The 14,725-nt window shown below is 41.7% G+C and overlaps 1 protein-coding gene across 1 annotated transcript in view; it reads left to right on the forward strand.

Moving 5' to 3' along the window:
* LOC134646725 (E3 SUMO-protein ligase PIAS2-like) overlaps window positions 1–13,814 on the forward strand; it is a 37,632-nt gene extending 23,818 nt beyond the window's left edge. The window contains exons 10-13 of the mRNA XM_063500579.1: window positions 12,268–12,439; window positions 12,677–12,813; window positions 12,893–12,930; window positions 13,620–13,814. Of these exons, the coding sequence (XP_063356649.1) occupies window positions 12,268–12,439; window positions 12,677–12,813; window positions 12,893–12,930; window positions 13,620–13,814 (542 nt within the window). The remainder of the gene's footprint in view (window positions 1–12,267; window positions 12,440–12,676; window positions 12,814–12,892; window positions 12,931–13,619) is intronic.
* The last annotated feature ends 911 nt before the right edge of the window (window positions 13,815–14,725 follow it).

Consider the following 14,725-nt stretch of genomic DNA (forward strand, 5'->3'; position numbering starts at 1 on the left):
TCATTCATTCTTTGCTAAAAGTGGAACCCATCGACGCATTCAGTTTCCACACATAGCAAAATGACGTCATTTTAAAAGAAAAAAGAAGAAAATTTCAAAAGAAGAATTTAGACTGGATTATCTCGCTGAATCCTTTTTGACACGGACTTTCATTTTAATTATCCCAGATAAGTGACTTTCTCCTGAGCCCATTTTAATTTTTTGGAGAAAGTCAATGGTTTGCAACGGTTTTCTCGACATGTCGTATAGCGCTTTTGTTCCAATCATGCAGATCTGCTCAAACAGAGATTATCAAACAAAACTTTCAGTGCACTGTGAAAGTATCAAAATAAAAAGGCCTCGTTAAATCATGACACACACTCCTCATCTCAGGAGGGTAAATCATACCATTAGCATGATTTATCAAACCATCATACTAATTGGCAGGCTCAACTTCACAACAAAAGAAAAATCATCAGCTAGATAAACACCAAACCAACCATCAGCCGCACGACACACAACATAAGCCTAATGTCTTATTAGCTATGATTTTAATCTGTACCTTTTTACTCATTTAGGCCAAAGATCTCATTTAGTTTTCCTTTTTTCCCCGTCATCATAAAACATGTGACATGTTGTCATGCATTTCACAAAAGAAGTGTGTTCTTATGTATTCAGAGTTGTGTATCTGGGTGCAGGATTCATTCGCACATCACAACAGGAAACTCAGTGTTTTAGAGTCTCCACTCTAACAAACTCCAACACATCTCATTCACTCGTGCTAGAATTCAATCACCTTGCATTAATCTAAGAACGATCAACTAATTTGCATATCAGCTATTAACCCACTAAGATGGCAGGACAACAGAAATGCATGTTCAAAATATTATCACAAAAATGGAATTTCCCTCATACAGTAAAATATTTTGTGCTGCATCAATCAGGCAGAAAGCATCTCCCAATTTACTATATTAACAACTAAATTTATTGTCTGATCACTGGTTGTTCAAACCAGAATCTTTTTTCCCACAAAAATTAAACTGTTGTCCTGCAACCTAGAGAGTTAACTGTCAGCATTGGATAAATTCAGCATTTAATAACAAGTCTCTGTTAAATTTACACTATTTTAGCACTGATGAGAGATTACAAACTGATTTTCATTACATCTGTGTTTGTGTTATTAGGCAGGTTTAATCAATGTGTCTGTGGAGCTATATCTCCAGCAGGGCATGTTCTTAAAGCTGCCTTTCCTACACACTTCGCTGCTATTATTTGATCATTTTTAACTAACGTGCTATGAGTCCACTGGTCTTTGCATCACATGAGGTGACTTGGACAAGATGATAAACAGACTCACATGCTCAAGATGCTGCCTAATCTTCATGAGCTCTCTTTTGGTTGTGTTAGTATGGTTAATGCATGTTCTGCTTGTGTGTGTGATTTTGTATATGTTTCTTTTTGCAGTGGTTCAGATTCCTTCACAATTTTCCTACTTAAGCAGTCAGTATTATTTTGCCCAGATTTGCTAACCCAAAATTTTGATTTCCCACATTAAACAACAGCATTCCTCTGTGTTCTCACCTACTGCTCTCACTCTGTTGTCCTCTCCCACTTCAACAGTCCAATAGCCGGCAGTTCTTCTTCAGCTTTGTCCTGTATTCTTCACTGTCTCTTTTTGCCATTTTCTCCAAAGGTGGCAAATGTCAACTTCCAACAGTCTCCTCAGTTCTCCTCAAACGTTCTTTTCACAAGCACAGTGAAGTTGCAGCTTGTTGGAAACACAGTGTCATTCATCCAGTCAGGATGTTGGGTTTGCTCTTCTTCTCTGATGCTGTTTGTCCACACTGCTGCTGCTTGCTGGGTCTCTTTGCTCAGGACTTTGCTGCTGTCTCTTTATCTGCCATGTTATTGCTCTTTGGAACTGCATTCCTTGTCTTCAGGGAGGAGTGAGAGCTCGTTTGTGAGGTTGAGGGACACATGGAGCTGTAAATAAGGTAGCCAGAAACCTGGCCTGAATGCTTCCAATGATCTTAAACTATAACTTTATTCCGACTGCTGCATGTGGAAAATCGATCCAGGTCTGCTATTCACCTGAAAGTGACAAAACTAAGACATTTTCATTATTATCATCACTGCTTAACCAACACACAGAACTCTCTCTCTCTGTCTTTTGAACTCGTCTTCCTTAAAAGCAGAAATTAGATTGTAGTTGTTTCTTGGCTGATAGACACAAAACCCTTTTCCTATAATCATTTTTCATCTATAATGTAGATTCTGTCTCTTTTTACTCTTTTTTTTTTCTTTACAATAGCTGGTGACCTGCAGAATCACCGCTCTCACAATTGGAGACAATCACTTTTACACAACGCACACACACACTGCGACATCAGGCACATTCACACTCACTTTTTTCATCTGCATAAAAATAATATGGCTGATGATATGTGCCATGGTGATCCATAAGTATGATCACAAGTTTATTTAATTATTTTTCAACCCAACAAAGCAAATAAACAAGAACATGATGCTGATGCTATGAACACTCTACACACGAGTCAAGATCCAGGAAAACTGCTGCGCATCTGAAAGATGAAGCTGAACTCACGGATACGCTACATACTCGAGTTATCATAGTTTTGTTTCCCTCTCTTTGATGAGTTCTCAGCCAGCTCCCGATCTGATAATGTGTAGCTTGCTCATCAGCTCAGAAGAGACAGCAACGCAACCTCACACAGTGGTTGCGTGCTTTGCCCACAGTGGCAAAGACTTGCACCTTCATATTCACTCAGCTTCTCCATCATGTAGTTTTCAACTGCTTCATATAGGGTTCAGCATATTAGTTGTTTTCATAGCTGTGCTCTATATCTCAACAATGGCTCATATTAGGACGACAATTTTCAAACAGGTCAAGTGCCTCTATGCACGTCATTAGTTTAAATATTTACCTGTTGTACTTCATCTCATATGTCATTGTACTGTATTTGAGCAACCTTAAGCCTAATGCAGATTACTTTTAACACTCATCCACCTCACATCATAACTGACTCAGGTGCCTCTTATCATTAATATTATGTCATTATTAATGGTATTATTATTGTTTTTTACCTGTTTTTATAACAGCAATAGTATATTACAATATTTATTAGTATATCACAATATACTATTATACTACTAATATACAATAGTATATTATTTTATATTTCATATATATTTTATTATGTATCCATCAAGGGCTGGTGTGATCTGCAGCTTCACACCTTCCCAAGCTGGAGACATTTACCTTTTCACACTTTCCTTGGCTGAAAAATGACACAGCCGTAATATACCTTATGCATCTCTCTTTTTTATTTGATATATTTTCGTGTGAATTATCTGGATTTATTGTATTTGGAAACACCTTGTTTTGCTTTTATTTATTAATACTGCCAACATACACTCTGTGTGACCTTCGCTGATATTAGAGTCGGGGGAGGTTATTAAGGCAGCCTTCTACCCTGGTCTAGACCTAGGGCGGCCTTAATTTTATGCGTTGATGCGCAACCTTTGACCCCTTCTCACCAGTACATCGGTCAACACAGGAAACAGTAAGAGTGGTGCAGAAACCTGTTGTTTCTATTCAAAATGTCACTCACTCTTCAACAACACATAAACTTCACATGCGGTACTATAATCCTATTTTAATTGACACGTTCTTTATTTTCATTCACTCGTGAGAGTGAGATCCCTTTATTTTCATTCACTCGTGAGAGTGAGATCCCTGACTTCCAACCTTTTAAACTGCGGAGTGACCCCACACAGGACCGTCAAACTCCGTCTTACAGGCGAGTCCTTTCACTCGTGAGAGTGAGATCCCTGACTTCCAGTCCTTAAAGGACGAGTCTTTTAAGAACCGTGTCAATCTAAAAACCGATTTTAGCCGCAATGTGTTCTTGAGTGTTCATATTCACCTGGTTCGGATGAAAATGCCGGTCAGAGAGAATCCTCCTCGCTCCCTGGGATCGTGGACCTCTTGCTAAAAACGCTGGCCAACGGCGAATTCACGTAGTTGGTCTTTACTGTTTCACTAGAAACAGGCTGTCGCGACAGACTTTGCAGCGTGGGTTCACGAATCCAGGAAACGACGAGGTCACTCTGTTGGAGCACAAAATTAGTTAAAATTCAATGTCCAATCCGGCTCGAAGGACCAAATAAATGTAAGGAGTAAATATTTAAACAAGACATTCTTCAGGCGAAATAAAAACACTCAAGACAGTTTAGATGGTAACAACGTGCGCACGCTGGGTGAGCGCTGCTGTCTCAGGCTCACAACCAGCGTATGTGGCAGTTCTTTATTTATAGCGTTTCAGAGTATGTGTGTGTGTGAAGTTTATGTGTGTGTGTGATTCTGAAGAATGGGCCCCTCTTGGTATTTGGGAGTGTAGATAAGAACGTCCTGCTCTCCCCTTCCTGGGAGTGAAACGGCTCGTAGAGAGCCAGGTACAGAGGAGATGTACTGGGTAAATCATATCTGAGAACACTATGCTTTTGTCTTTACTTCAGTGAAGCAGTAAAATTATAAAATACGATTAAATGGAAAGAATAAATGGGTAAACAACTATTAACACTGAGATTAAAGATAAACTTTCAATAACATATGAATAGAAGTGGGAATAATACTTGAAACATTTGAAAATCTCTTAACACTGAACCATCTCAAGGATGATCAGAAAGAATGGACAGCACCTGAGTGAAGTATATGGGTGTCACAGCAAAGGGGCTGAATATTTAGGACCATGTGATATTTCAGTTTTTATTTTTAAATAAATCTGCAAAAATGTCAATAATTCCCTGTATTTTCTGTCAAAATGGGGTGCTGTGTGTACTTTAACCTCCTAAGACCCGAACTCTTTCATGGCATGCATTTTTATTTTCTCTTTGCTATTTGGGCTCATTGGGACCTGATGAATGTAAAAATGAAGAATTACCAGTCGTTGTTGTTTTTTTACATGATTTTTGTTTCTGAGAAACATGAGATCAACATATGAGGACGTGTTAAATTTCAATAGGACAGTGGCAGTATAAATGTGATGTCCACATATGTGGAAGCCAGGTCCTAGGAGGTTAATGAGGCAAAAAAAGAACTTAAATGGATGTAATATAACAAAGAGTGAAAAATTTCTGTACCCAGTGTATATGTTATTCTCATGTGCACCCAGTTCCAGTACTGCCCAAAAACTGTAAGATGGTCAGTGCCACAGAAGTTTGTGTGTTAAAACAAATGTCATTGACTGCTTTTGAAAATTGATGAGCTTTGATAAATAAATATATAAAATTAATATTTAATTGAATCGCATTTATATATCACCAAATCAAAGCAAAAGTTATCTCAAGGCAGTTTATATCGTAGGATAAAGAGTCTACAATGATACAGAGAAAACAATCACATGATCCCTGTGAGAAAGCGCTTTTTCGGGACAGTGGGGAGGAAAAAATTTGTTTTTTAACAGGATGAAAACTATATACGTATATCTAGGCTTAGGATAGAGTGGCCATCACCTGTTGGGGGTCAAGGAAACGAGAAAATTCAGAGGATTCAGGGTCACCTATTCAGGCCTAACTATATGCTTTGTCAAAAAGGAACATTTTAAGCCTAATCCTCAAAGTACAAGGGGTCTCTGTCTCCCAAATCCAAACTGAGTGCTTGTTCCACAGAAGAGGCTCTGTCTCTATTTCTACTTTTAAGTGTGCTATGAATTACAAGTAAATATACACTACCAGTTAAAAGTTTGGACACGCCTTCTCATTTAATAGTTTTCTTTATTTTTACTACTTTCTACATTGTAGATACAAACTGAAGACATGAAATATATGAAGCAAGATTTATGGAAGCAAAGAAAAAATGGATAAATAACTTTAAATGTTTTATATTTTATATTCTTGAAAGTAGCCACCCTTTGTTGACAGCGCTGCAAACCCTCAGCCTTCTCTCAGTGAGCTTCATGATGTAGTCACCTGAAATGGTTTCACTTCACAGGTGTGCCTGTCAGGGTTCATTTGGGGAATTTCTTGCCTTCTTAATGGAGTTGGGACCATCAGTTGTGTTGTGCAGCAGTCAGGTTGGCAATCCATCATTACTTTAAGAAGTGAAGGTCAGTCAGTCCAAAATATTGCTAAAACTCTGAATGTGTCCCCGAGTGCAGTCACGAAAACCATCAAGGGCTACGGTGAAACTGGCTCACATGAGGGCCGCCCCAGGAAAGGAAGACCAAGAGTCACCTCTGCTGCTGAGGATACAGTCATCCAGCCTTAGAAATCACAAGTTAACAGCAGCTCAGATTAGAGCCCAGATAGATGCCACACAGAGTTCCGGTAGCAGAAACATCTCTACATCAGCTTGTTAAGTTTTTAATGTAAGTGTACAACTTTATCAGCACTTTTCAGCCCCAGCCAGATGGCTCTCCAGCTCTTCCCTGCTCTGGTCCCAGCGTCACGGTAATAAGGGAGATCTTTGATTACTGTGAGTACAAGAAAATAATTATTAGAATGTAATGTGTTAAATTTGTTTAGATCACAGTAATAAGGAAGGATTGGTCTGTCTTTCAGTTTGGCTTAGCTGTAGGCCTGAGAGTGTGTAATTGTTTAGAGAGAAAGGAATTTATGGACACTGGAGGTCTGGTGTCATAAAAGGAGACAGGAAGCTACAGTTGGGGGGTTGCTGATGCTGATGCTTGTGCCTTTAATAAAAACGCATAATTGTTATAACTTAGAAGTAGGTTTGCAGGAGACTTTCCACATGTTTATCTGTAAATGTAAAACAACAAGATGTAATATGTTAACTCTGTTTCTATGTTGTGTAGAGGAATTTGGCGTAGCTTGGGTGAGATTACTTTTATGACCCCCAGGAAGTCACAGACACACACACAGTGCTTAAACTGTTACACTCACACATCCACATGCACACTCACTCACATGCACTCACATAGACACGCGGGAACGTGCACACACAGGCACTCACGTGCTCGTGCACATAGACACAGACACAGAGTTTGCAGCACACTGTGGGGGTTTTATGATGGGGTCAGCTTCTATAAAGCTGCCTGGAACTAACAAAGGGGTGAAGATTGTTTCAGAGGGACACCGGCCTCGTCTTCCCTTCTAGAAGTGCATGCTTAAATGAAGATGAATAAAGATTTTGTAAAAATGAATACTGGGTCCGGTGCATCTCTGGAGGCCCGAGGAATAAAAAAGAACCGGGGTAAAACTGATTTCCCAACATTACCTTATTGTCCAAACCTGCCCTGCAAGCCAGCTGCATCAAATCCTCCCCTGCAGCGGAGCCAGAGACCATACCTCTGCTACACACCCCTACCGTCCGGCCGAACCTGCTTATCCCCCAGGTTGGAAACTGGCTACAGTCATACACGCCCCCAGTCAGATACCACTGGGTGATCCTTCAAGCAGTGGAGCCACTGCATTGGGGTTTGGTCTGACCAGAGGGCGAATGACCACCCCAGAAAGTAATACCCAAGGAAGCTGACCACCCACCTGATAGCTGGCACTAGTTTTCCACAGTGCTCTTATCTTCAAACGCATACCGTTAGCTTCCGGCTGATGCAGAACATCAGGTGGTCGATGCTCTTACCTGCTGGGACAAAATGGCCCACCAGCCCTCCGTTCAAGGCGTCCATCTGCAGGATGAAAGGGAAAACTTTGGTGTGTGAAGCAGCGGCTCCCCACACAGGGCCCTTTTCACCTGCACAGATGCCATCTGCCACTGCTCCATCCACTGGACCAGATCTGGGGCGCCCTTTTGGACGAGACAGATAAAGGGGCTCGTCAGCTCTGCAAAGCCTGATACAAACTGGTGGAGATACCCAGCCAGCCCCAAAACCATCTCATGTCTTTTTTGTCTTAGGACATGGGCAGGATGCCATGGCTGCCGTTTTCTCTATCTGTGGCACCTGCACCTGCCCACCTCCCAAGTGGTACCCCAGATACCTCCCGGCATCCAACCGCACACTTTTTTGGGTTGGCTGTGAGCCCCAACTGCCTCAGGGACTCCAGGACTGCAGCCACCTGCTGCACATGCTCCGCCCAGATGTCATGTGGATGATGACATCGTCCAGGTAGGCGGCAGTATGTGCAGCATGCAGCCGCAGCACCTGGTCCATGTGGTGGCCGCTTTTTCCTTGGACTTTCCAGACAAGGGAATCTGCCAGTAGCCCTTAGTTAAATCCAGTGTCATGAAAAATTAAGCTGTGCCTATCTGGTACAGGAGCTCAGTGCCTTGGGACATGGGGCAAGCATCTCATTCACCAGTAGTCAACACAGAACTGTATAGACCCATCCTTCTTTACCATCAGAACTGTTGACTCTACCATTACCCCCATTTTCATAATTTTTTTTATTTTGTTTTAACAATTTGTCTCTTGTGTTTGGGCCTTGAACGCACACTATTGGCTGGCTGCGTTTCAAAGTGGGGCTCTATGAGAGTCGTACGGCTGGCCAGGGGGTAGAACACATCTGTAAACTAGGGGTGCAACAATACTCGTATCGGTATTGAACTGTTCGATACAGTGCTTTCGGTTCGGTACGCATATGTATCGAACAATACAAAATTTTTTATTTATTTTATCAACTTTTCTTCTGACGATGCTGTCTGTGTTGAGAGCTCAGTGGATCTGCATTCGACTACTCCGCTTAGGCTGCACTCTCGAGCACAGATCAACTGAGCGCAGCGCAAGATAGCGAGACAAAAGTTAAGCTCGTTGCAACATGGCAACTGCCTCAACGCGACCCGAAATTGAACCTCCCCCACCCTCATTCAGATCTGGCGTTTGGAACTATTTTGGTCTTCATGTGAAGTATGACCCTGATGGTAAGCACGTCATGTACAAAAGTAAAACAGTATGTCGGATGTGCCATGCAATGCTCAATTACATTGGTGGGAACTAGTGTATTAGCGCAGTTAGCTTGTTAGCGTGTTGACGCCGTCCAGCCCCACACACGGGGCGATCCGCGGTAACTCGTTAACGGAGATTTGCAGCGTTGTGGCGTTAACGTCATTTTAACGAGATTAACGCTGACAGCACTAGTGGGAACACAATGAATATGACTGCACATTTACGCCGACATCATCCTAGTGCAAAGACAAGTGGAAGCAAACAAAAACAACAAGCACGCATGCTACAAACTTTACCCGAGTCATTTAGACAGCCGTTAGCACTTGATTCTCCTTATGGGGACCTGATATGTTTAATATGCTGCTGAGAATATACCCCAGAAGAAGCGTATAGTATAGCTTTTATTTTGGAAAGAGCCATTTCTCTGTAATAAACTCTCTTTTCCAAAGATGAGGGATTTCTCGATCAGATAGATTTATTTTAATTATTTTGTTATTTCAGCAACATTAAATTTAAAAACTGTACTTTTGAGTTAAAATAAATATTTATAATTTTAATAATTGACAAATTAAAAAGGCATGAACATTTTTTTTGTATCGAAAAAATATCGAACCGTGACACCAAACTATCGGACCGAATCGAACCGTGACTTTTGTGTATCGTTGCACCCTTACTGTAAATCGCTGTTGCAGTGCAGCAACATCCACTCTCTGGACCTGTGGGAGATGGTTATCGCAGTGGAGAGAGACAGGCATGGTGGAATTTGGCACCTCTGGACAGAGAAGCCGTTTCAGCCTCTCTCGGAGTGATATATTTGTGCGGCTCCTCCCATGCCCGACCGTACCACCTGATAGTCAGCAACCGCCATTCACCATGTGACCACGAAGGGTCCTTGGCGAGGAACTTTAAACTAGAAGAAGAAACCAAGACAAGCACTTTGTCCTGGTGAAAACTGCCACAGTCTAGCCCTTCTGTTGCACAGGTGCTTTTACGTTCCTGGGCGTGGAGCAAATTTTCCTGTGACAATCTCCCCAGCATGTGCAGCTTTGCTCTCAGGTCTAGGACATAGTAAATCTCATTTTTGGCTGGGGTCAGATCTTTCTCCCAGATTTCTTTAATGAGATCCAACACCCCCTGCGGACTTTAAAGTCTTATTCAGCCGCTCCAACTGCCTGTCAGTCTGAGGGTGGTAGTGTGAATAACTTTAATGTCCAGTAATTCATAAAGTTCTTTTAGTGTGTGAGACATAAATGACAAGCCCTGGTCAGTCAGTATTTCTTTTGGGACGCTAACTTGGGAGATGACCTGAAAGAGCATCGGCGTCAAACTTTTTACAGAAATGGTGCGCAACTTCACTGTTTGGGGATATCTCATTGCTTAATCCACCAGAGGTAACACAAAGCAATATCCACTTGCACTCTGGTGGAATGGCCCGGTGAGGTCCATGCCAATACGCTCAAATGGGAGATGAGTGGAGGATTCACGGTAATGGGCACAAAGGTGCTTTTGGAATACCGGGCTGGTTAACCAGCTGACACTCCAGGCAGTGCCCGCATCTGCCTGGATGCCTGGCCAATAAAATCAGACTGTTGTTCGCTCCAGAGTGTTGCCATAACCCATATGCCCTGCCATGGGATTGAAATGAGCCTGGAAAATCATTTCCCAGCAGTATTTTAGCAACAACAACAACTGGATGTTCGTCTTCCATGCAAGTGTTGCAGCTCACTCGATAAAGTCTATTGTTAGTTAATACGAAGTGCGGCTAGGTTCATGCTGCTACCTGATTGTCCACAGAAGGGGTTAGTTGGCTGCTGCTGTGGGCTGGCTGTGTAGCAGGCAGGAGTTGGACTTGGAAACTAAGTTAAAGTATAATGTAAAAGAAGTAAGTAAAAGAAAACTTTATTGCTGAACCTGAACTGACCACAAAGTAATCCAGGTTTTAAAAGTGACACATCCATGATGAAGAATGTGACAACATATACACACAGAGGACAATGAAGGAAGAGGGAATAGGTGGGAAGACAGCTGAACCCAGTACAGAGTAAGCCTGGTAGAGGTCGGAAGCAAAAGATTTTAAGGAATCTGAAAAGAAAACTATCGAGAGTTAGGTTTAAAGGTCCTAGAACAACCGCAAAGACACTGTGAATGAAATTGGGAATTGCAGTCTCAAAGATGAAAATCACTAGAACCATATGCACCTTCAAGCCAGACTGAAGTATGCTAACGAAAACCTCAAGAAAAATTCTGCATACTGGAAGCACGTCTGTGGTGAGTGTGGTTTTGGGCTCAGCTGCAGGGGATGGGTGGAGCAGTGGGTCCAGGGGGTCGTGTCAGCAGAGACTCACCCACACAGCTGTCACCAAATCATGCTTCCCCTATATGAGTAGGATGCTGAGACCTGAGGGAAGAGCTGTGTATTGGACTGGAGAAAGACACCACGATCAGGAAAATTCCTGTGCCTGCAACACAGTGTGCCTTGGGTCCTTTCTGTCACAAGGTCCTTTCATCAGATGACACTACAGAAGTGCTGCTTATATTTGGAGACAAAAGGTAGAGCCGTTCAATCCAAAGAACTGTCCCCAGAGTTAAACACAGTGGCTGGAGTCTGGAACTGGGAATCTGTTGAAGGTGGAAGGAATCATGAAGAAAGGAGGATAAGTGAATGGCCTAGGATTGCTCAGGAGACCCGTGTGCGACATAACTACAATATACAACAGCAGGCTGTTATTCAGCAAAAGAAATACACCAACTAATAGCATCAGGAGGGGATGATTATGTGACCCTTTATCTAAAATAGTTTTCTGTGTGTCAACAAAAGTCATGTAAGTATTCAAAACAAGGATGCAGGATGCAGCACTGAGAAATACTATTATTTTTAAATGAACTGTTCATAGGGTGGCTGACAATTCTGTCCTCATCTGTATGGGATAGAAGTCAAAGAAATTGATTTATACACCTTATACATCTCTGTGTCATTTTATTGTGAATTAAACTGTGTACCTTTTTGGTGCTTTGACAATATTGTTTTCAGAAACTGTCATACCAAATAACTGAGCTGAAAGAGACGGGAGGTGGAAGATGAGGCAGCATAAACCCAATTGTGTGTCCATGTGCAAAACCTCCAATGAGAATTAGTAATAATAGACCATTCGTCATCATCTCCCAGTGTCCCAACCTTTAAGCCCACAAATGGACTAAAGAGCTTGCATAGCAGGAGTGGACTAGCTCCATAAATGTAGTTTTGTTGTTGTTTTTTAACCATAAACCATCTTAGAACAACTTGATTGCTTAACTTGCCCTCATCCGTAGTAACCTTTAAAACAGATTAAATAATTATTGCTTTTGGTCTTTTCATGGGACAGGAAGAGAAAAATCGTATCACGTGACCATTATCTTTCAGCCTCAGCTCCTTTGCGTCAACCATCAGTGGCCCGCGATTCTACTGAGCCGAGCTACACCAAGAGGGCAGATGTGATTGATCTGACGATAGAAAGCTCTTCTTCTGATGACGAAGAGGACAAAAACCGTCCACCCAAGAAACGCAACATTTCCAAGAATGAGGAGATGCATGCAAAGGGGTGAGCAGGCCTGTGGAGAATACATTCAGAACTGCAAACGGAGCTGTGTGTAACAAATTTAAAATATGATCGTCTCGATCTTTGTCCGTTGGTTTTCAGCATTCAGTCAGTTTTGCCATTTGGTCTGACAGCGCTGTACACCAGCATGTTGATAATTAAAGGTGTGCTCATCAGGTGTGTGTGTGTGTGTGTGTGTGTGTGTCTAAAGCTTCCCATCCCTTTGATGTTTTTACTCAGAGTGTTGACCTACCTGCCCACTGTGCAAGTGCCAAATGTCCAGGCCCCGGACCCGCCACATCTGAACTCTGCACTTGCCGACTATGCAGTCCCCTTCCATCCTTCTGCCTCGGCCACCATCCCCACAGATATGCAGCGTGAGTAAGATAAACGTTCACTGACTGTAAGCTATGTGCACATGAATATTGTTCAAAGTCTGATTCTTCTGTCTTGTAGGTCCAGATCTATTTTCCTTAATTCAGACTAATCCAGAGGTATGTTTTTTATGTTTTCTCCCTTTTTGTAAACTGGACATATTCTCATAATGTTACTGACATGTAGACCTTTCTGTTTGTTTTAGTTAGAATGGATATGACACTGGTGGCAAATGTTACAAAATTCCAACATTCAAAACTTGACGTGATCAAACTTAATGCACAGATATTTTTAGACTATAAATGATCTTTCTCCCAAAACTGTAACTGCATGTTCAGTTCAATTCAGTTTTGTTTATGTAGCACCAAATCACAGGCTCAGGGAGGGGCGGGGCCATCTGCTGCGACCGGTTGGGGTGAGAGAAGGAAGACAGGATAAAGACATGCTGTGGAAGAGAGACAGAGATTAATAACAAGGATGCTGTCGACAGGCAGCATCTGAAACACTGTCGTCTCATTGCTTTGTTGGCGCACTTGTTGTCATGTTCACTTGCACCAAAGCAGGTGCAGTTGATCCACAGTGAATCAAGTTTAACTGGCTTTATCTTACAGTGTGATGACTGAGAGATGTCTTAGTTTTTTGTGTAGCCACAAAATAGATTTAGTGTAAATGTTTCATGTAAAGAAGGTTCAAACACACTGAAGTGAAAACGTTGTTTTTTGAATTCCTAACGAAGCATTTGGAGCTTTCATTCAGTATGATGTTGATCTAACCAGTTTGTCTCTCTGCTCACTATTACCTGCCTCAGATGTTCTTGCGTATCCTGCAAAATGCAGCTGCAGCAACCAGCAGCTCAGCCTTGGTTTCGTCGTCCAGCAGCCACTATGACGCCATCAGCCATGCTGCCAGCTCCCTCCATGAAACTGGGGTCGTCACAGGAGGGGAGGGGAGCAGGGGAGGAGAGGCCGACGGCGACATATCAGATAACATTTCACTCGATTGAGCCACGCCATACTGGACCTGTTCTAGCCCGGTTTTCTTTTTAATGTGGAATAAATATATAAATGTTAATTTTTACACACGAGCACTCTGATGATGGCTGATCCAACAGTGTTGACACTGTTGGCATGGAAACCATGTAGAGAAGTTGAAACTCTGCATGGACTACGGACAAAGTATATATGGAAATCTCAGCATTGCACTACTGCAAAAAAATGACACGGGTGTATCTCCTAGGTACTCGTACAAACTCTTTTTGTATCTGCTGTTCTATATACCGGAAAAATGACAAATTTTACCATGCTTTTTAATGGTTTACTTACTACTCTTCTTTTTTTTTTTTCTTTTTTTTTTTTAAATGACCATAGGTCAAATAATCCATTCTGAGTTTTTTTTTTTTTTTTTTTCAATAAAATTTACAATCATCCCATATTTGAAAATTGTCTTGTTTTCAGTTATGGATTGTTGAGTTTGTATACCCTGTAATAATTCCCATTTTGTATTGAAGACAGGATGCTCCAGTTTTGATAAGTTTTTTTTTTTTTTAACAATGCTAGCGTTAGCATGATAGATATGAGGGTTTCTGCATATCAGAATCAGAATTAGAATCAGAATCGCGTTTATTGACCATGTATATGCGCAGACACATAAAAGGAATTTGGTTCCAGTAGTGTAATACAACAATACGTAAACGACAGGATATGTGGATATATACGTGTACACATACATACACAAAGATACACAAAGCTGTGTAAACCAACCATAAATAACCAATCTACATCTTATATACATGAAATGCAGGATGGCAGAAATGAAATGAAAGGAATACCACAGAATGTACATAAGGTGCAGTTGCAGTCTGGCAGTGGGAGCAGTGTGACAGTTCAACTGTTTAGAAGGGAGATGGCGAGGGGA

The sequence above is a fragment of the Pelmatolapia mariae genome, linkage group LG17 (genome assembly GCF_036321145.2).
Source record: "Pelmatolapia mariae isolate MD_Pm_ZW linkage group LG17, Pm_UMD_F_2, whole genome shotgun sequence".
NCBI lineage: Eukaryota > Metazoa > Chordata > Actinopteri > Cichliformes > Cichlidae > Pelmatolapia > Pelmatolapia mariae.